Source organism: Schistocerca americana, chromosome X (genome assembly GCF_021461395.2).
Source record: "Schistocerca americana isolate TAMUIC-IGC-003095 chromosome X, iqSchAmer2.1, whole genome shotgun sequence".
NCBI lineage: Eukaryota > Metazoa > Arthropoda > Insecta > Orthoptera > Acrididae > Schistocerca > Schistocerca americana.
The window spans coordinates 900,462,658-900,486,220 of NC_060130.1; the positions used below are offsets into that span (position 1 = coordinate 900,462,658).

The 23,563-nt window shown below is 43.8% G+C and overlaps 1 protein-coding gene across 1 annotated transcript in view; it reads left to right on the plus strand.

The window, feature by feature from the left end:
• Positions 1 to 342: 342 nt before the first annotated feature.
• The window catches only part of LOC124555737, a 233,210-nt gene continuing 209,989 nt past the window's right edge, over positions 343 to 23,563 (plus strand). The window contains exon 1 of the mRNA XM_047129760.1: positions 343 to 541. Coding sequence (XP_046985716.1) covers positions 373 to 541 — 169 coding nt within the window. The 5' untranslated portion in view covers positions 343 to 372. The remainder of the gene's footprint in view (positions 542 to 23,563) is intronic.

A 23,563-nucleotide genomic window follows, 5' to 3' on the forward strand; every position in this document is an offset into this window, starting at 1 on the left:
ATAGTTGTATATAGCCCTCCCTCAAACCTGTTATGTTATACCTTCAAAGATCCGATGATGGCACCTTCAGAGTGCTGAAACCGGTCATCTAGCAAACGATATTGAAGCGATCGTGGCTTTTCAATTATTTTAACTCCTGCATGGGCTCATTCGCATAAAGAAATATTCTTTTTGATGGCGAGTGCCACCGTACGTACAGATCGACGTGTCGGTAAGGGCTGGCGACTCGATTTGCGCGCTGTGAGAGGCGCTCGCCGTGTTTGGTGACGGTGGCCATTATCTCGTCTGGCGCGTAATGCAAGACTTCCTCGTAAGTGGCGCGGGCGTTGTTGCATCAGGCGGCAGAGCGCGGCCGACCCCCATGCAGGCAACATGAGGCGCGCCTGGCTCGTCGTGTCGGCTGCTCTCTGGCTGTGCCTCTGGGCGCCCGCGCCTGCCCTCTCGCAGGAAGCCGAAGCCGAAGCCGAAGCTGAAACCGAAGCCGAAGCCGAAGCGGAAGCCGAAGCCGAAGCCGAAGCCGACGCCGAAGTCGACACCACAGGTGAGCTGGCGAAAGCGGCGCACCTGCGCTGTACCCCGTACTATGTTGCTCCATTACCCTGCAGTCAATCGTGTTAACTCTCCATCTGGATCTTTTACCAGCTAACTTCATTTCGGCACAGTTATTCACATCAGTTTAGAGGCGTTTTGTTTTCACTCAAATTCAGTTGGTGTAAAACACTTATATCTTCATCATTAGTAAGTTCGTGCCAACAGCATTTTGCACACTGCACCTCTTCTGTAAAAAATAAACATTTCTTTAGTTGCTACCTTTGTCTAGTATATTTACATCTAATTTACAGCTGGGTGCGCTTACTTTTATTCTTCACCTTACAACTGCCTTAAATTGACCAGTATACTACTGCAGCGCCACATTCGCTTTTGCTTGCGTTAGAAAGTACATCCAAACCAGTGATTCCAAACTTTCCTGGGAACATTATCCCTGAGCTCGTACCCCCCTCTCCCCACCATTAACAACATTAGTACCTAACCAAACTTAACAACGATAAAGAATTTTCTTTGAACACTTCCATTTTTTAAAGTGACGATTGATAAATGATAGCCGGCCGGTGTGGCCGTGCTGTTCTGGCGCTTCAGTCTGGAACCGCGTGACCGCTACAGTCGCAGGTTCGAATCCTGCCTCGGGCATGGATGTGTGTGATGTCCTTAGGTTAGTTAGGTTTAAGTAGTTCTAAGTTCTAGGGGACTGATGACCACAGATGTTAAGTCCCATAGTGCTCAGAGCCATTTGAACCATTTTCTTTTTTTTTTTTGATAAATGATAATTTTTGCGAGCTTTTTTTATTAAACTACGAACTAATCAGTCAACGTGACAATTGATACTATTCCTTTCTAATAACCTTCTGTAAAGGATGATGAAGTTGTCCTCAGGGAATCACGAGTCCTATCTACAACTTCCTCTCAGAAGCTAAGTATCCATACTGAGGGTAGACAAATGGTTCAAATGGCTCTGAGCACTATGGGACTTAACTTCTAAGATCATCAGTCCCCTAGACCTTAGAACTACTTAAACCTAACTAACCTAAGGACATCACACACATCCATGCCCGAGGCAGGATTCGAACCTGCGACCGTAGCGGTCGCGCGGTTCCAGAGTGTAGCGCCTAGAACCGCTCAGCCACTACCGCCGGGAGGGTAGACACTTGTTACAAAATGTGCTTTCTCTGTACCACACCTACCCCTAGCGATACTTGCTTGACCCAATCCCTGCAATCCCATTTAAAATCAACCAACTTAAAATGGGTGCACTGTAGTTATTGTCTGTAGATCGCTTGATTGCTGGATTACTTAACTGCGAAATGGGTGAAATTGGAAGACTTCAGGCTGACAATGCTTTGTGTCTGACCACTGCCAATAATAACAATAATAATAATGTGTGGGCCATACAGCACTGTAGTACTCATTACTTAGTTACTGTTGTGTAGTGCTGTCAATTTCTTTATTGTTGCGAAATGAGTAATGAAGCAATTTCTAGTCTATTGCGGGAACTACCTCCAACTCTGAGAACGCATCTTCATGAGATATTTAGTCATATTTGATGTATATGTCTCAGCTTTACTGTCATGGATGCATGGTACAAAGTACAAAGTATGTATGTAGTCGGCGGTCTGTGTGAGGAATATGTTCATAAGTTCGTTTCACAAGCTATTGCTATTATTATTGCTATTAGTTGAAGCCGTATCTAATGACCTCGATGTCGACGGGACATTAAACACTAATCTTCCTTCCTTTTTATTATTTGAAAAACTTAATCAGGTTTACAATTCTACGAAATGTTAATAGTAGTAATGATCTTCCAAAAATAATTTAGTTTCGTTACTGAAGCACAGTTGAATCCTTTTCTTTTTACCCCTCAGAAAATTTCATTTTATCCCTCAGCTGGTAATTACCCTCAGGTTGGGAATCACTGATCTAAAGTAAAGATATAATTTTGTTAAAAGAAATCGTACAGCACACCATGAGCTGCATGTAAAAATGTTTAACTGCCACACCGATTACGGCCATATAGCCCATCATCAGTGGCCTCTGATGCAGGTGACCAACAAATAAATGTATACACATCGATGTCTACAACACAAGAACATTTTGTATGCCTCACAGTAGAAATATAAAGCTATTTACATTTTGTGTGCGTCTGTATCAGACGACGTGTGTGTCAAGTATGAAACAGTTGTGATGTTAAAACTGATGTGGATTTACAGCGCATAGAACCCAGTTGATATTTAAAATCTAATTATAGCCATTTCTTTGTTATTACGATAGGGTTCCTTATCTGTCTTACCTCTGTGGTGCATAGGCTGTTGTGTATACATGTTTTCGCTATCAAACGCTAAACGGCCACACTTCTTGGTCGTTCTGGACACTATAATCACGAGATGAAAATATGGAAATGGTGGTCAGGACAAAGAGTCCTGTACTACAGGTCTCATGTTATCTCTGAAATATTATATACCGGGTGATCAAAAAGTCGGTATAAATTTGAAAACTGAATAAATCACGGAATAATGTAGATAGAGAGGTACAAATTGACACACATGCTTGGAATGACATGGGGTTTTATTAGAACCAAAAGAATACAAAAGTTCAAAAAATGTCCGACAGATGGCGCTTCATCTGATCAGAATAGCAATAATTAGCATAATAAAGTAAGACAAAGCAAAGATGATGTTCTTTACAGGATGTGCTCAATATGTCCACCATCATTCCTCAACAATAGCTGTAGTCGACGAATAATGTTGTGAACAGCACTGTAAAGCATCTCGGAGTTATGGTGAGGCATTGGCGTCGTATGTTGTCTTTCAGCATCCCTAGACATGTTGGTCGATCACGATACACTTGCGACTTCAGGTTACCCCAAAGCCAATAATCGCACGGACTGAGGTGTGGGGACCTGGGAGGCCAAGCATGACGAAAGTGGCGGGTGAGCACACGATCATCACCAAACGACGCGCGCAAGAAATCTTTCACGCGTCTAGCAATATGGGGTGGAGCCCCATCCTGCATAAACATCGTACCTTCCAGCAGGTGTTTATCAGCCAGGCTGGGGATTATGCGATTCTGTAACATATCGGCGTACCTCTCACCCGTCACGGTAGCAGTTTTGCTGTCCAGCGCCATCTGTCGGACATTTTGTGAACTTTGTTTTTTTATGCTTCAAATAAAACTCCATGTCATTCCAAGCATGTGTGTCAATTTTTATCTCTCTATCTACATTATTCCGTGGTTTATCAAGTTTTCAAATTTATACTGACTTTTGATCACCCGGTATATATACATGTTTTCATCTCGTGACACTAGTGTACACTACGAACAAGAAGTGTCGCCATTTAGCGTCTGACAGAGGTAAGAGACATACCGGACTCTGTCATGATAACAAACACACGGTTATAATTAGAATTTAAATATCGACTGGCTTCTGTATTTCCCAAAGCCACATCAATTTTAACACCATAACGATTCCATACCTGACACGCACGTTATTTGATATGCACGTACGCAATATGTAAGGAACCTTATATTGCCTCTGTAATGTATGAAAAATGCTCTGGTGTTACAGACATCGATTCTATAAATTTATTTGTTTGTTATCTGTATCACATGCCACTGACGATGGGATATGTTCCTGAATACCGGTGTGCCAATTAAATATTTTTACACGTAGCTCATGATGTGCAGGAAGACATCTTTTAATAATATTTACAAGATGTAGACCAATAAGCATGCAAGATTTTGTAGTTACAATTTTCGTGTCTATTTGGAAATTACTTTTGAAGCCAGTTATGTCTGTAGATTTAATACTGCCAACTATCGAATCTGATACTAATTTTATAAAAAGTGGCTGGTTGTTGTATGTCCTCAAGCGATACTTACTGACTCGGCATTATTTGTGGTTTGTTCACAACATAACACTTGGCGTCTTTCTTGTCGTTTCTCTCCTCGAGCTGTAAATTTTAGAATGTTTACGAGGGACGGATTGTGGTGTTTTATTTGACCTATAAAGTCATGTCTTCGTTCGATTGTTTTGCTTAATGTTCCTTCCTCACCAACGTACTAGCGCAATAAGCTAAATCGTTTTAACGCTTAAAACGTTTGAGCCTGTCCACGGCAAGCAGAGGTGTAAACAGAAAATTTAAGGCACTGTCATTCAGTGTCGCCAGTCAACATGATGCACAGAAGGATTTCTATATTTCGGTTTGATGTCAGGAACATAAAGCTTTATCCGCACCAACAATATCTTATACGCATAAGAGTTGTGTACCCCAGTTTGCAGAAAAGTTTTTGCCTTAACGTGGCTGAAGACAAATAAATCGTTCATTCCACGAAATGGTACTTCCGTCTTGATACCTTGTCTGTTTACACGTTACAACCAACGACAAAAACTAGTGTGTTCATAAAGAACGTTCTCAACGCGAAAATAAGAACAGTAGAAAATCGAAGGGATGTTGGCAGTTGTAGTTGACACGTGAAGTTTGGGCTAAGTAGGAAAGAAATTTACGTTCAGAGATTGTAATTGCTACTTTATTTCCTGATTCATATATTCGTTATATAATTTTTGCAAGAAGTAAAAGAAAGGACATTAGAACTGAACGTTCGGTTATTAGGACAGAGCACCACCTCGAACTAAGAAGCCGTGGAAAAATTTGCAGTGCAATTTTTGATCCATCATTCATGTCAGTGATTAGGAAATCCTAAGTCTGGATGCACAGGCGGGGATTTGAATCACACCAAATACGACGTATCGTCTAAACTACCACACCAACGCGCTGGGTACGAGAGAAGGAAAGAAATAAATAGGATTCAGAGATTTTTCACTGTTTTATTCATCCAGGTACCATTTATACTCAGCTATAGCGTAGGAATGTTCATTGATGGAAAGATGAACAGAATTCTGGATCGGCGAAACTAGCCAAGCAAACTGGTTAGAAAACACTCCCATAGCTACACAAGTTTAAAATTTTTAACATATATCTTGCAGCTCTAATTAAAAAACATTCACGGCATGCAATTACAAAAAACAGCTACGTTTAGTAGGGGAGAAAGTTATAATGTAGTCTGATTCACAAAGAAAAAGAATTGAGTAACATTATTTATTATGTTATTTGTCTGTTTGCTGTTTTACTTTAATAAATAGTAAAATACTATTAATCATTTTCTAATGTTGATAATTGAATTTTTCAATTTTACCTCGAAATAGCAGTATAAACGCAACTATGTAAGTTGTGCAAAATAACAACAAAAATCCTGCATCCAGTCACAAGATTGTCAATTTATTTAGACGTGAAGGGATTATCTTAAGATATTTTACGTTAATTTTACATAAAATGCTTGCATATACCTTTCGATTGCTCAATCTCATATAAGCAGGATATAGGACGATGGAGTTAGCACCATAATAACTCTTTTTGTTTAAAGCAGGAACTTGGCAGTCTACTTGCTGCTTAAATAAGATGTAACGGAAGAATTACTAGGCAATGACTTTGATACTTTTGAAAATACACTGTATAAGATGAAAAGAGCTGTGGCGTACTGGCGATAGCGAACTTCCCGGGCGGATTGCTTGTGTAGCCCACATTTCTTTTTATTTTCCCATATTTATCAGAAAGCAATAACAAACGTTTTACTTTTCAGTGTGTTACTCAAGATTAAACTTAATAATATATGTCAATACTTTGTTCAGCATGATAGACACATCTTATCATGAACATGTTGTACATTCAACCGTAACTTAATTTGAGATAGCTACTGCGTGCGTGCGTGCTTGTGTGTGTGTGTGTGTGTGTGTGTGTGTGTGTGTGTGTGTGTGTGTGTGTGTGTGTGTGTGAATGAGACAGATAGATAGAGAGAGAGAGAGAGAGAGAGAGAGAGAGAGCCTGTCACTACAGTCGAAAGGAATAGTTGAGCGTGTAATGTGACTGGGACGTTCTCAGACCTTGTACTAGTCGTCGGCATTACAGCCCAGCACAGCATGGGCAAGACGCACAATAACACCAAACACGATCGTAGCAAGAGCGGGCATGCTCGTACCATGGGGCATTCCCCGTTATAGGTAGGGAGACGCTGGCCATTTCATCTGTCAACGTGTTAAGGATGTACCGTGGGCGCCTTTATTCAGGAGTAACAGCCACTGTCGGGGCCAGCTGACGTGAGAAACAGCGTCGACTTCAGTAGATTGTCACAGCGGGTAGCCTGTGGTCAGATAGATAGAACATTCGGCGTTAGCAGGGGAAGACCGTGCATGTTGGGTATGCATCCTATAACTGTAACTGATGACACAATACAGATTCGTGATAGGTGGTTTGAGATAACACCTAGCTTAATGAATCTTATTTTACTAAGACCTACCAAAAAGCCTATAAATTATTCAGTTAATGATAGGGGAACACTCCGTGAAATACTGCACACGACTGATGTACATATGATCGCGAAAAGCCTGAGCAACATGAAATATAAAACCATTGTGAAACCAATACTTGTTGGCGAAAACAACAACAGCAACAGCAGCGGTGATGGTATTGACATTGAGCATAAAGCAGTGAACAATCGAATCCCGCAGTATATATATTATGACGACCCCAACGAGCTAATAGATCGACTATGACTGCGCACGGCATCAGCTGCTGCAGGTAATACAGCTCATTCGAATGATGCTGTTTCAGTAATCTCTGAGCTTAGAGAGAGGGGTATCATCGAATAAATATGGAGACAGTAGTTCGAGAACTGCACGTACCAGCACACAGAACATACCCTCGTAGGCATGTTATGATTAAAGGTTTGGATGACTTATGGCAAGCTGATTTTGTAGATATGAGGGAATACTCACATGAGAATAATGGATTCAAATATATTTTAATGGTTGTTGATACTCCAAATTTGCCTGGGCATTACCTGTCAAAACAAAAACGGATAGAAATGTCGCGGAAGTTTTTGAGCGTTTGCTACAGACAGGGACGAGTCGATGCCCAGACAACCTCCAAACCGATCACGACGAGGAGTTACAATAGGTATTTCAAGACCGTGAAGCAGTGGTACGTAATACATCACCACTCAAGATTCACTCACCTGAAGGCAAGTAACGTGGAGCGTCTGAACAGAACAATAAAAGGTAGAATGTGGATGCGTTTTAACCTTCGCGGCTCATACAAATGGACAGATATTTTCTCACAAATAATTGCTCAGTGTAATCGAACGAAACATACCACAATAAAAATGAGACTAATCGACGTTCGTGATAATGGAGTCATGGATACGCTGTACTATCGCATTAAAATGATGGATCCACGTAGACAGAAATGTAATCTAGGTGATTTGGTACGTATCTCGAAACACAAGATAGCATTTGAGAAATCATACCTACCGAACTGGTCAACAGAGATATTTACAATTTCAAAGGTGCAAAGAACGAATCCTAGAACTTATATATTGAAGGATATTAAAGGTGAAGAAATTGCAGGCTGCTTCCACACCGAGGAGTTGCAGAAAAGCTCAGAACCGGATGTGTTTCTCGTGGAGAGAGTCATAAGATGTCGCGGAAATAAAGCACTAGTCAAATGGCTTGTTTTCCTGCTACACAAAACAGTTGGATTGATGCCGACGATTTGCTATATAATGAGGACGCACAGTCCACAACCAGCGCAGTAGCATAACATGCGTGCTAGGAGAGGCATTACAGGAGGTGGCGATATTCTAGACAAACTGCTAGTGGAATTACACATCACTAGGTATAACTACTGTGGACCTGGGACAAAGCTTCAGAAACGCTTGGCACGAGGTGATAAGGGGGTTAATCTGCTTGACAAAGCGTGTATGGAACATGACATTGCATACGCTGCAAATAAAGATCTATCATGTCGCCACATTGTAGATAGGATCTTAGCTGATAAGGCTAAGGCGATATGGAGAAGAAAGGATATTGGTATAGGTCAACGCATCGCAGCATTTGCAGTTGATAAAACCATGAGAGGAAAAATTAAGTTGGGTTTAGGAGTGATGAATTTCAAGCGAATTACGTATGAATGCTGCACGTTGTGCACTAAACAAGAAGAAGGACAAGGGCGGGAAGCAGAGCTGTTTGAAGAACTGTATCCTGACAGCGATGTATGCAGCTATAAACACACTGAAGCAGAAATGTGCAGGAATAAGAGGAAGAGGATCGGTTAAAGCACCTCGAGCTCTACCAATACCCAAGACATCTGGCAGTTTTCTTCCATTTCTCATCCCGGCCCTCTCCGCGCTCTAGGCGGTAGGGTCCCTCGCTGGTGGTGCTGCAGCTATTGCTCGAACGATCAAGAGCGCGCGAAGCTCCCAAGAGCAGTTAGAAGAAGCAAGAAGACATAACTGCATGATGGAAGCCACAGCCATCGGAAAAGGACTATACTTGAAACCGTACAGGAAAGGGCTTGGTCTATTCATAAATAAAAAAGAAAGCCCATTAGCAGTCGTACAAGACCGACCACTCACAAATACTGATCTTCTTAAGTTTGTTAGAAAGAAATTCAACATTCCAAGGTTCCATGGTGTATTTATGATGGATACATTACTGAAGACTATGTGGAATACTGGTGAATGTGGAATTGTGAATTCAGATGTTGCTGGAGGCCCCGGCACCCACTGGGTATCATATGTTATGAAAAATGCGGATACAGTCTACTGTTTCGACTCATTTGGTGACCTGCAACGGACAGAAGAATTACAACAACACTTCACTCACTGAAGAAGTGTGTTCATCAATTATCGGCATTATCAGGGCTTTAATACATACCTCTGTGGACATCTATGCATCATGTTTCTCTCGACGCTTACAAAGAACAAGAAGCATGCTATATAAGGAGGGGCGTTAAACATACCTTCATCAGTTGAGGTTCAGATGCAATGTCGTATACTTTGATGTTAAAAGAACGATCATCTGTATTACGTGCAAATTACTTCCCGCCAATTGATTTGAGCATTGGTGAAAGGAGTATTGCATTGATTGGACTGGAGACGTACAACAGCATCCCAAATATCACTGAGACTATCAACAAACTGAATCTGGATAGTAATGGTGAAAAAGACATTGTGGAAATAGAACCGGATGCATGCGATATTGGTGATTTAAACGAAGTCCTAAAATAGTCTGGAAAAGATATTGAGCTATGTGCTAACATCAGTACACTTAAATCTGAAATAAGGGCTGTAAATGCAACGATTGACTTTAACCAGAAATGTTCAATAGGGCGCCTACTGTGAAACGTACCCTTAGAAAAATTGGTGAATTACTGTGCTGATAAATCTCTTACATTATTTGATTTTCAAACAGCTGAGCAGAACTGAACGTACTCAGACATTTCGCTCTTTACCTATTCTGATCAACACTAAACTGACACACAATATTTTTTAGCGCAACGCAATCTGACTTTCAATAATCCGTACAAAAGGATGGCCCTGACTATTATTAACCTATACCTTTCATGTATCACTTACCTCACAAAAATCTTCGTTACTCAAACTACTGCAATACAGCGAGCGCCACTACTGCCAGCTCAATAAAAGATTCAAACTACTGAAGGCACTAACTACTGATAGGCATACAAATGAAAGATTCTGATAGAGAACAAACAATGTATTTACCTTAATAGTGTTCAAAAGTCATAATATATATAGCAGTTCATGACATCCATTCTTACAAATGTACTGTTTCTGATAGACATACGTCCAGATCATCCGCTCTCAAAAATCCGCCATCTCACTTCCCCACATCCACCACTGCTGGCGGCTCACCTCCAACTGCGCAACGCTACGCGCTGTTCACATCCAGCTGCCCAACACTACAATGGCAGACAACAATGCAAACTAGCCACAGACTGCACACAGCACAGCCAGTGATTTTCATACAGAGCGCTACGTGGCGTTACCAATAAGAAAACCTAAACAGCCTACTTACATAGCTCCCACGCTCCCCACAAAAAATTTGACAAAATGTTTTGGGCAGTGGCCAATACAGATTTGAAAAATTTTTTTTCATAATTACAATAACAAAGATATCAAATGCACACACTTATTGATACAATGTTAGTCAAAAGCTAAAATTTTCTTACAGTCCGTAAAGACAGTCCTGATCATTCATCACAGTAGTAATTACAGTTTTTCGCACAAAGTCTCATTAGTAAAAGAAAATGCACATGGAAGTAGTGGATTTCCATGCAATCTTGAAGAAGTAGTGTTGTCCTTCCAACGGAAAGACAGTGCTGACTCTTGACATGCAGACAGGTAATAGGCCACAACAGAGCAATCCCACTGCAGAGTCAGTCGAAGTTTTGAAGAATGTTGGTAGGTAGGTCATCAAAGAGCAGACCCGCTGTAGTCCTGGTAGAGATTACGGTATTGGTGGGCCACCAGAGGTGCAGACCCACTGCAGTCCTTGTAGAAATAATGGTACTGGTGAGTCATCAAAGGTGTAGACCCACTGTAGTCCTTGTAGAAATGGCTAGCAGCCATCCGTTGCGACTGTGCAGGTGCACAATCACCATCGAAGAGTCTTGCGGACAATATAGCAAGTCTATAAACCACCACTTGTGCACTCACAAAGTTTTTGGAATTGTCCTTAGAACCAGCAATGCTGTTAACGAGTCCCTTGCTGAATTATTAACACACGTGCAAGCACTAACAGTCCCAACTTCTCACATACTGTGCATATATTATGACCAACAGAAACGTGTGCAGTGAAATGAATGTTTACAAGTTACTTAATTTGATGAACTGGTGTCAATTACAATTTTATAACATGAGAATACAATAACAAAGGTACAAAATACATCATTAAAGAACATACAGATAACATTTGCAGTAATACGGGCTTTACAAAAGAATAGAAATAAACGTGTACATCAGTGTTACAGGAATTATGACATAAGTACATACATAAAAAATCAGAATAACTTTTGAAACATCAACTTCACACGTTTCTGATGGACACACGTCCAGATCATCCGCTCTCAAAAATCCGCCATCTCACTTCCCCACATCCACCACTGCTGTCGGCTCTCCTCCAACTGCGCAACACTTCGCGCTGTTCACATCCAGCTGCCCAACACTACAATGGCAGACAACAATGCAAACTAGCCACAGACTGCACACAGCACAGCCAGTGATTTTCATACAGAGCGCTACGTGGCGTTACCAATAAGAAAACCTAAACAGCCTACTTACAACTGGGTTTCACAAAAGGACAGGTTTTGAAGAAGGATCCAAGTAAATTTTACAAGTCAGATCAGACTGTGGACGTACTTCCCGTCAGCACAATCCGAGTCGAGTGTAACATTGCAACGAACTTCATCTCAACGACAGTCTGATTCATACTATTTACGGATTCTTCCCCTCAGTTGCAACGGGATAGAAGATTGTTGAGAACCTTGCCAATGGAATATACCTTCCAGTGATAGCTCAGACATTGGACTATTTGGAGCTGCGTATTGTGAACCAGAATAATCAACTTGACTTTCGTGGTGAGGAAATCATTGTACAATTACATCTAAGTCAGGATGGGCGTACACTATAAAACAAGTGCACGCAATCCACAGCATGCCACTGCGCTACCGAACAGCAAAGTGATAACACGTGCGAGCTACGAGTTTCTTAAATCAGTTGGCCTGAAGCAGCGCAATGACGTCCTCACTCAATATAACCAGTCCAGTAGAGTATGATGAGAGAATTATACGTCAGGAATACTTCTCTCATAAACCTTACGCTTCAACCACATTTAACAAGAACGATGAAATTAGGATTGTCGTCCAGCACCAAGACGCACTGACGCTTCCATGCAAGAGTTTCATATATCTAGAGGGGTCATTCAAGAAAACCGACGGCAGCGATACAGTGGGATCCAAGCTTACACTTAACGCTTTAGCATTCCTGTTCCAAGAGATACGCTATGAACTCAATGGGTCTGAGAACGACTGTACACGCAATGTCGGCATAACATCAACCCTTAAAACATACGTCTCTGCATCACCCGCGGATATGCATGGTTTAGAAAATGCGAGGTGGTTCATAGACGATCCGGAGGATAGAACAATTGCAGAGTACAAGCGATTTACTGCATGCATACCTCTAAAAATGCTTATGGGCTACTTTGAGAACATGAGGCAGATTATTATGAACGCTAAACAAGAACTCATTTTGGTACGGAGTGCGATGAACAATAACTCATACATTCAGGCAGCTCAAGAAGAGAATGTGACCACAATCAGCAATATAATATGGAAAATGCCTCACATCAGCGTATCAGATGAGGAGCGTTTGAAGCTTTTAAAAGTCCTGAATTCCAGTACATTTCTATAACTAACAATTCGCTCGTGAGAGGTTTTCGAGTGCCCAGTGTTACTGACTGCGAGCAGACAAACATGGCCTATTAAAACCTCCTTGCAGCTAGAGACGCCTAGATTCGTCATACTTCTGTTTCAGACTAATAGAAGAGGTAATTTAGCAAATGATTCCGCCGTGTTTGACAACTACAAGTTAACTAATGCCAAAGTCTATCTGAATTCAGAATTCTAGCCATATGACAATTTACAGCTGCAGTGGAATAGAAATGTATACAGTCTAGCATATGACATGTATGCAAGGTTTCGTGCTTCTTACTATGAAACTGCTTAAGGAGAGGGAGGAGGGTGTCTACTCAGTCCACGGAAGTTCAAGTAGCTTTCACCGATCATCATAATAGACTGCTTGAAACAGAACAAGATAATTAAGTCTGGACCTATAGATGTGCGAATTGAATTTGAATCTTCGACAAATTTCCCACAACACACTGCCGCATATGCTCTAGTTCTACATGGCCGTGTGCTCAGCTACTGCCCGCTCACCGGTGTTGTACAACAAGCTGTATAAATGAACGGGTGCTGCACCATACCTAGAGCATTTCACAATGGAATCTCAAACCGTGAACATCATTGCAGACGCTCAGGGTTTCTATGATGGTGACTGTAGTCAGTTCATATTTAAAGATGTTGCATTCTTAGCGTACAAGATGTGGGAATAATAGAGACATTCTCAGCAAACATTGCTTCATCGAGGTCTTTCAAGTATGTGAAGTGTGCTAAGACACGGAAGAGTGCAAAGTGGTTAACACATTTCTACCATGGAATTCCCTGGGATACGCTATAAAGATATGATGACTGAACCTAAATTATTCGTCATCTACGAGAAGGGAAAGGAGACGATCTCATGGATATGTCGAATCTTTAAGTTTGCTGCTATTGAAGACCTGGAATTCTACGGGTGTCCTTCTCTCCTTCGACTCAAGAAGAAGAAGAAGAAGAAGAAGAAGTGTGAAAGTAGTGTTGCTGTGTGTGCTTATGAAAATGTAAAATTACTTTTAAGTTGGATGAGAAATAAATGAATTTTTGCCTCGCAACATCTGTGTTCTTGTTTTCAACCCTGTTCCCGCTTTCAGTGTACAGTTTTAACCACAAGCTATGTCTGTGGTTTTCTTCAAGCATAGGAGATATAATTTTAGACATGTGCATTTCTGCAGCACTTTACTATTTCTGAGAGGTAGACTTGGCTCCTCTTTGCATAGACATGTGACTGCAGTATAACATTGGTGTGCCTGTGAGGGTGAGCCATTATGGAGACATCTCGCTGGATGCGCAGATATGAAAGCTATGCGTCATCGCGCCTGCAACGGTGCCTAGGTGAGCACGTATTTCGAAAGGTATTTCTCAGGTGACAAATAAGAAAGGGATGTCGCTGCCTCATGCTTGCGGGACTGACATCTGCGCGTGGTTCGGCAGCTGACAGCCATGTCGTCAAATCGCGGGGGGCCGCCAGTGCATCCTGACCTGATTAGCGGTGATTTAGTGAGCGTGCGCAGACATGATGAAGGCTTTTAGCGGTGAGATCGTTTTACGTTTCTGAGACGTATGTTGACAGCAGGACGAACATTTTGCGACGATGCGTCAGCCACACTGTGCAGGTAGGCACACGTGCACGGCTACATGCAGTTCGCATGTCCCGTTAGGATCGTTAGGGAGAAAGCAGTCGATGTTATTCTGGAACAGATTTCTATAGCGCATCCAAAGGGGGGGGGGATTTGGCTGTTATTTACATAGATATGTGACGCCGGTATAACACTGAGAATATTTTAGCTGCTATGCAAACATCTCTCGGCGCTGGACCTGCACTGCAGCTGTCATCGCGCCAGCAACGGTGCCTAGGTGAGCACGTATTTCGAAAGGTACGAGGTGTGGCTAGAAAAAAACCGGACTAGTACTGGTGAAACAATAAAACGAATGCAATAAGGCTGAAAGTCGCGTGGCCTGTCACGTGACTCTCGCTCCGCCTACTGCTCGAGTTTCATCTGCCTCCTGCACTCAGTCTGCCCGTGGCGTCTGTTTTAAGTAGTTGACGTTTTGTCTGTGCGTCGGAAAATGTTGAGTGTACAGAAAGAACAGCGTGTTAACATCAAATTTTGTTTCAAACTAGGAAAATCTGCAAGTGAAACGTTTGTAATGTTACAACAAGTGTACGGCGATGATTGTTCATCGCGAACACAAGTGTTTGAGTGGTTTAAACGATTTAAAGATGGCCGCGAAGACACCAGTGATGACACTCGCACTGGCAGACCATTGTCAGCAAAAACTGATGCAAACATTGAAAAAATCGGTAAACTTGTTCGACAAGATCGCCGTTTAACAATCAGAGCAGTGTCTGAGTTAACAGGAGTTGACAAGGAAAGTTTCAACATGAACAAAGTGTGTTCAAAAATGGTTCCAAAGTGTCTCACAATTAAACAGAAGGAACGCCGAAGAATGATTTGTTCTGACATCCTGGAAAACATTGAAAGTGATCCCACCTTCTTACAAAATGTTTTTACTTGCGATGAATCGTGGTTTTTTACTTACGATCCCGAAACTAAACGCCAATCGATGCATTGCAAAATTCCTGGTTCTCCACGACAAAAAAATGCACGAATGTCAAAATCGAAATTCAAGGCAATGATGATTGTTTTTTTTTTTTTTGACATCAAAGGGATTGTGCACATTGATTGGGTACCAGAGGGACAAACAGTGAATCAGCATTACTACATTAGCGTCCTGGCTACCCTACGTGAGCGAGTACGGAGAAAACGGAACGATTTGTGGAGAAAAAAGTCATGGATCCTTCACCAAGACAATGCCCCAGCTCACAGTGCGTTGTCAGTGAAGACGTTTTTGGCAAAGCACAACATTCCCATCTTAGATCATCCACCCTACTCACCTGATTTGGCCCCCCTGTCACTTTTTTCTTTTCTCTAAAGTCAAGTCAGCTTTGAAAGGAACTAGATTTGAGACTGTTGAAGCAGTAAAAGAAAAAGCGACGGAAGTAATGTATGGACTTACCGAAAATGATCTGCAGCATTGCTATGAACACTGGAAAATTCGTATGGAGCGGTGTAGAGACCGAGGAGGAGAGTACATTGAAGGAGATAACATGAAATTGTAAATAAATGTTTTTTCCAGCATCAGTCCGGTTTTTTTCTAGCCGCACCTCGTATTTCTCAGGTGACGAATAAGAAAGGGATGTCGCTGCCTCATGCTTGCGGGACCCTAACTGACACCTGCACGTGGTTCGGCAGCTGACAGCCATGTCGTCAAATCGCGGGGGCCGCCGGTGCATCCTGACCTGATTAACGGTGATTTAGTGAGCGTGCGCAGACATGATGAAGGCTTTTAGCGGTGAGATCGTTTTACGTTTCTGAGACGTATGTTGACAGCAGGACGAACATTTTGCGACGATGCGTCAGCCACACTGTGCAGGTAGGCACACGTGCACGGCAACACGCAGTTCGCATGTCCCGTTAGGATCGTTAGGGAGAAAGCAGTCGATGTTATTCTGGAACAGATGTCTATAGCGCATCCAAAGGGGGGGGGGGGATTTGGCTGTTATTTACATAGATATGTGACGCCGGTATAACACTGAGAATATTTTAGCTGCTATGCAAACATCTCTCGGCGCTGGACCTGCACTGCAGCTGTCATCGCGCCAGCAACGGTGCCTAGGTGAACACGTATTTCGGCAGGTACTTCTCAGGTGTCATGTATGAAAGGGATGCCGCCGCCTCATCCTTGCGGGACCCTAACTGACACCTGCATGTGGTTCGGCAGCTGACTGTCTCGTCGTCACTTCGCGGGGGCCGCCGGTGCATACCGACTCCTGAGAGCGTGAGCGGTAGCGTCCTGTGCGGTCCAGTGGACAGGGGACGGCGGGCCGCGCGTGCTTCGCGATCGAAAGATTTTTAACTGTGAGTAATTACGTGTGATGTGTGTTCCATGACGGTATTCCTTGCGCAGTCGGAATAAAGAAGAAATTCGATCGATGTAATTACTTATCACAAAACCTGCCTCTTTCCAAATAGCATAGACTGATAAGCAAGAGAAATCCAACCCCTGCAAACTGATTTTTTTAAATATAAATAAACAATATACCCTTGAATTTCCCCTTCACAAGATCCTTCCTCTCCACCGCAGAGCCGCCAGTTTCCAGGTAGGGGAGGGGGCAAGGGGGGCTGGGGTGGGGTGGCGGGGTTGGTGATCGATTTCCTGAAAAATTATTTAAATAAATAAATAAACTATATTCCATACACTGCCTTGAATCCCCTGAATTGTTTAAGTAAACAATATTCCACACATTGTCTAGATTGTATAAACAATATTCCATACACCACAATAGAACTCCCTCCAAATGACCGATCGACTGAGTCTTTTTCCCACCAATTTCCGGGAGGGAGGGTGAGAGGGGAGGGGTTTACCAGACGGGGATAGGTTAATTAACTGATTATATAAATTACATAGTCAATCAAACTGATAAGAGCTAGAGGGGCTATTCTAATAACTCAGACCTGAAAGTAAACCTGTAGCAGCGAGAGGGGAGGTTTCCTGAGGGGTGTGGGGGGGGGGGGGGGATTAGGAGGGGGCGGGGAAACAATACATAAGTGCCATTCAATCAAAAAGAAGGATCCTTTTAGCAGAACAATAGGTTAAGGACCTGTCAATCAAAGGAGAACAATAGGTTAATGATCTGTCAATCAAAGGAGAACAATAGGTTTGCCCCTGAGTGCATACCTGCTCCTGATGTAGGCAAGCCACACCAACAAAATTGGTTCAAATTGGTTCAAAATGGTTCAAATGGCTCTGAGTACTATGCGACTTAACTTCTGAGGTCATCAGTCACCTAGAACTTAGAACTAGTTAAACCTAACTAACCTAAAGACATCACACACATCCATGCCCAAGGCAGGATTCGAACCTGCGACCGTAGCGGTCGCTCGGTTCCAGACTGTAGCGCCTAGAACCGCACGGCCACTCCGGCCGGCAACAAAATTGGCTAATCATATTTGGTCGACTACTGATCGGATTAAATTTTTACCATTAACTGTTAGGTGTGTAAGGAAACATGGTAGATGTCGTGCTCCGTTGCAGGTGTGGTTTCCAGCAGAGCCATCTGAACTTAGCTGCACTCGATAAAAGAAGCACGTATATGGTGAAGTGACTGGGAAATGTGGTGGACGACCACTGGTGCCATTCGAGAAACTGGCACTAGTTCTCCTATTAAGATTCCTGTCAGATATGTCTGATGTCCTCTCCATAGTTTCAACATCGTGCTGATATACTACTGATTAGCCAAAACATTGTGACCGCCAGCTTCATAGCTTGTTTGTCCGTCTTTGGAACGAAATACATCACTGACTCTGTGTAACAGGGATCTAACAGTTTGTTGGTAGGTTTGTGGAGATATGTGGCATTAAATGTCTACGCTTAGGTCATCCAATTTGTGTAAATAAAGAGCCGCTGATTTGCATACGATGTGATGACTCCAGATAGCGACCCATATGGGTTCCATAGGATTTACATCAGGTGAATTTGGTCACCGAGACATCAACGTGAGTTCACAATAATGCTCGTCAAACCACGTTAGCGTGGTTCTGGCTCCGAGATGTGGGCAATTACACTGCTGAAAGATGACATCGCCATCGGGGGAGACATCAAGTATGAAGGGATACAGGTGGTTTGCAGCTGTCAGCGTGTCTTCAATTACAAACACAGGTCCCATGCAAGAGTAGGAGAATGTCTCCCATAGTATAATACTGCTGCTACCAGCCTGCATCCGTGGCGCGCTGCACGTTTCGAGCCGCCGTTCACCTCGATGACGGCATTTGTGGAGACGACCATTGACCTAGTGTAGCAAAACTGTGATTCACCCAAAGAGCCGACACGTTTCCATTGATCGACAGTCGAATCCCGACGGTTCCATGCCCATTGCAATCGTAATCGACGATATAATTGGATCAACATGTGAACACGTAAGAATGGTCTGCTGCGGAGCTCCAAATTCAACAACGTACGATGAATGGTGTGCTCCGAAACACTTGTTCGTGCATCAGCATTGTGCTCTTTCGGCAGAGGTATCACAGATCACATTTATCTTACTTCACAGAGCAAGCGGCCTCCGAACCCCACATTCTGTGAAGCGTCGTGGGCGACCAACCACTTAGCGCCTAGTGGTAGTTCAACTGTCCTTCTACCTCTTCTACCTCGAAACGTAGATGTTCACATCAGTATCGCGTGAACATTCGACCAGGTTCGCTGTTTTCTAGATACTCATTCACAGGCTTTGCGTAATAATAATATGCCCTTTGTGAAAATCGCTTATCTCAATGGATTTCCACATTTGCAGCCCATATTTTCGCTACGGTGATCCCCCGTACACAGTCTCACACAGTCTCTAAATCACGGACTTCCTCTGTCCGGAGATGGTGGAGGCTAAGCAGCGGTGCTGCTGTTCCTCCTTTGACAGCTCTGTTGACGTCAGTGTGGCCTCTCGTTGGAATTGGCCTCTGGATGCTTCGCTAGATTTAGTCTGGCGAAGTATTCGACTGCTGGTAGTTCTTCTGGGGCAGGCTGCCGCCTGCCGGAGCGCCACTCTTCCTTCACCCACTTCACTGTGACCTCAGTGATGTGGTCCCAGTCCGAAGGGGTGAAGATGGGGCGGCTGTTCAGCAGTTTGAGCTCCTTCCGTGTGATCGCCTCGCGCAACATGCCACGCGAGAAGCGAAGGTCGCACGGTACGTGCGGAAGAGGTGGTTTCGCGTGCGCCGGCGTGAAGGGGTACGGATTGTCCCCGTGAGGGTACGTCTCGTCCTTCAGCGACGCCGCGATCTTCTTCAGGAAGGGCTGCACACTCCGCTCGTCAGGGAGCGGGAGGGGCAGTCCTTCTTCGGTTTCTGCTTCTTCTTCATCTTGCGAAGAAGCGGTCGGCAAGTCTTCATCGGATGGTTCTTCTTCTGCATCTGTCTCCAGGCGAGAAGACGGTGCAGGCGTCCCGACGTCTACTTCCATGCGAGACGCCGCCTGCATTGCTGCAGGAGGCGAGTCGGTGGACGTCTGAGTGGCGGCATCCACCCGCAATGGCCGCCTCACAGGGGCGGGGGGAGCTGGCACAGGCGGCGACTTCTTGAGAAGCCGCAGCTCCTCCCGCAGCTGTTGAAGCTGTCGGTCCGTGTCTGCTCCGCTTATATACTTTTGTGACCGCGTCACGTTCCCGCAACGCTACCAGGTATCATCCAATGTCGCGGTGACTAGTGGTCATAATACACTATTGGCCATTAAAATTGCTACACCACGAAGATGACGTGCTACAGACGCGAAATTTAACCGACAGGAAGAAGATGCTGTGATATGCAAATGATTAGATTTTCAGAGCATTCACACAACGTTGGCGCCGGTGGCGAAACCTACAACGTGCTGACATGAGGAAAGTTTCCAACCGATTTCTCATACACAAACAGCAGTTGACCGGCGCTGCCTGGTGAAACGTTGTTGTGATGCCTCGTGTAAGGAGGAGAAATACGTACCATCACGTTTCAGACTTTGATAAAGGTCGGATTCTAGCCTATCGCGATTGCGGTTTATTGTATCGCGACATTGCTGCTCGCGTTGGTCGAGATCCAATTACTGTTAGCAGAATATGGAATCGGTGGGTTCAGGAGGGTAATGCGGAACGCCGTGCTGAATCCCAACGGCCTCGCATCACTAGCAGTCGAGATGACAGGCATCTTATCCGCACGGCTGTAACGGATCGTGCAGCACGTCTCGATCCCTGAATCAACATATGGGGACGTTTGCAAGACAACAACCATCTGCACGAACAGTTAGACGACGTTTGCGGTAGCATGGACTATCAGCTCGGAGACCATGGCTGCGGTTACCCTTGACGCTGCGTCACAGAAAGGAGCGCCTGCGATGGTGTACTCAACGACGAACGTGAGTGCACGAATGGCAAAACGTCATTTTTTCGGATGAATCTGGGTTCTGTTTACAGCATCATGATGGTCGCATCCGTGTTTGGCGACGTCGCGGTGAACGCACTTTGGAAGCGTGTATTCGTCATCGCCATATTGGCGTATCACGCGGCGTGATGGTATGGGGTGCCAATGGTTACACGTCTCGATCACCTCTTGCTCGCACTGACGGCACTTTGAACAGTGGACGTTACATTTCAGATGTGTTACGACCCGTGGCTCTACCCTTCATTCGATCCATGCGAACCACTACATTCCAGCAGGATAATGCACGACCGCATGTTGCAGGTCCTGTACGGGCCTTTCTGGATACAGAAAATGTTCGAGTTCTGCCCTGGCCAGCACATTCTCCAGATCTCTCACCAATTGAAAACGTCTGGTCAATGGTGGCCGAGCAACTGGCCCGTCACAATACGCCAGTCACTACTCTTGATGAACTGTGGTATTGTGTTGAAGCTGCACGGGCAGCTGTCCCTTTACACGCCATCCAAGCTCTGTTTGATTCAATGCCCAGGCGTATCAAGACCGTTATTATGGCCAGAGGTGGTTGTTCTGGGTACTGACTTCTCAGGACCTATGCACCCAAACTGCGTGAAAATGTAATCACATGTCAGTTCTAGTATAATATATTTGTCCAATGAATACCCGTTTATCATCTGCATTTCTTCTTGGTGCAGAAAGTTTAGTGGCCAGTAGTGTATTTCGGCTTATCAGTATACAGCGCCGCCGCTCTATCGTCAAGATGCTCAATACCCAGTCCACCGCTGTCAAGAGGGAGGGTAGGGGCATCGTATATTATTTTAAATAGAAGACCTGAACTCACGAAGGAACCGAACGCCGACAGTATGCGTCGTGCTTTCATCACCGGCAAGTGGGGTACTTCGGCAAAGTGCGGAATTCGTGTCGTTAGGGAGATGTTAACGTACGTGACGGGCTGGATCATGTCTAATGTCCGTGTGATGTTCCCTTTGAAGCCCGTCCGGACTTACTTTATTAGTCTCATAATTGTACGCTGCTGTGCGACGTATGTTGTTGGAAAAAACAATCCCCAGGCATTTTAAGGTATCCATGACCCGTAAGGCTGTTACTCATTCTTCCGTTAGTCCAACATCAATATCCATCGCTACAGACTTGTCCACATTTATGCGGTTGCCAGTGGTCGTTCCATATTTGTGGATCCAATTTAAAGCCATATGCATATCATTTTCTTTCCGCTCTCCGAGCATCATGTCATCTACATAAGCTTTGCACTTAAATGCGTATCCTCGCAAAGTCAATCCTGTCAAATGGTGACGAAGGCCGCAAAGTAACGGGTCGAGGGCAGTGCGCATAATATCGTATATAACGGACGTCATTGTCTGACTGAACTCGCTACGATGAGAGGTTTCGTCGTACGATCATTGACGAGCTGAGTAGCCGCATCACGACAGTGACAAATGGTCGTGGAAACCCAGACTTCTGCAAGACTGATATGGCTCAATCTATCAAAGGCTTGATCAAAATCTGTTGACGCTAGTGCTCCAAAGAGCCGACAAGTCTTTACTAGAGCGATCCAACAGCGATATCTACCAATTGGCGCAGTAGTCTTCGGAGGCGTGCTGCTAATAGTCTGGCGAAATGTTTTAAAGTGGCAGTTACGGAGCGTCAGTAGTCGGTAGTTCCGCATTCGTCATTATGTGACGTTTAAGCATAACAAATCATACCATGAATGACGTGTTTTTATAAATCTTCAATGTACCATTGGCTTGAAACGGCATACTTTCATATGTTGGGATACGAAATTGTGTTTCCCAAGCATCCAGCATCGAACGTTAACGAAAGTCGATGTCAGTTCCTGCCGTCTTCGATCAGGGCCTCTGCTGTTCCTTATCTATGTAAACGATTTAGGAGACAATATGTGCAGCCGTCTTAGGCTGTTTGCAGATGATGTTGTCGTTTATCGTCTAGTAAAGTCATCAGAAGATCAAAACAAATTGCAAAACTATTTAGAAAAGCTATCAATATGGGTCGAAAACTTGGCAATTGGCCCTAAATACTGGAAATTGTGAGGTCATCCGCATGTGTGCTAAAAGGATTCCGTTAAACTTCGGTTACATGATAAATCAGACAAGTCTAAAGACAGTAAATTCAACTAAATGCCTTGGAATTACAATTACAAACAACTTAAATTGGAAAGAAAACATAGAAAAAGTTGTGGGGAAGGTAAACGAAAGACTGCGTTTTACTGGCAGAACACTTAAAAAATGTAACAGATCTACTAAAGAGACTGCCTACACTATGCTTGTCCGACCTCCTTTGGAGTACTGCAGCGTGGTCTGGGATCTTACCAGATAAGATTAACGGAGTACATTGAGAAAGTTCAAAGAAGAGCAGCACGTTTTATATTGTCGCGAAATAGGGCAGAGTGTCTGATATGATACAGGATATTGGGTGGACATCATTGAAACAAAGGCGTTTCTCGATGCGACGGGATCTTCTCACGAAATTTCAAGCGCCAGTTTTCTCCTCCTAATGCGAAAATATTTTGTTGACGCCGACCAACATAGGGAGAAGGAATCAGGCCTCGCACTGAAAGCTACAGGTACTCGTTTTTTTTTTTTTTTTTTTTTTTCGCGCGCTGTTCGAGAGTGGAATAACAGAGAATTATTGTGAAGGTGGTTCGATGAACACTCTGGCAGGCACTTACGT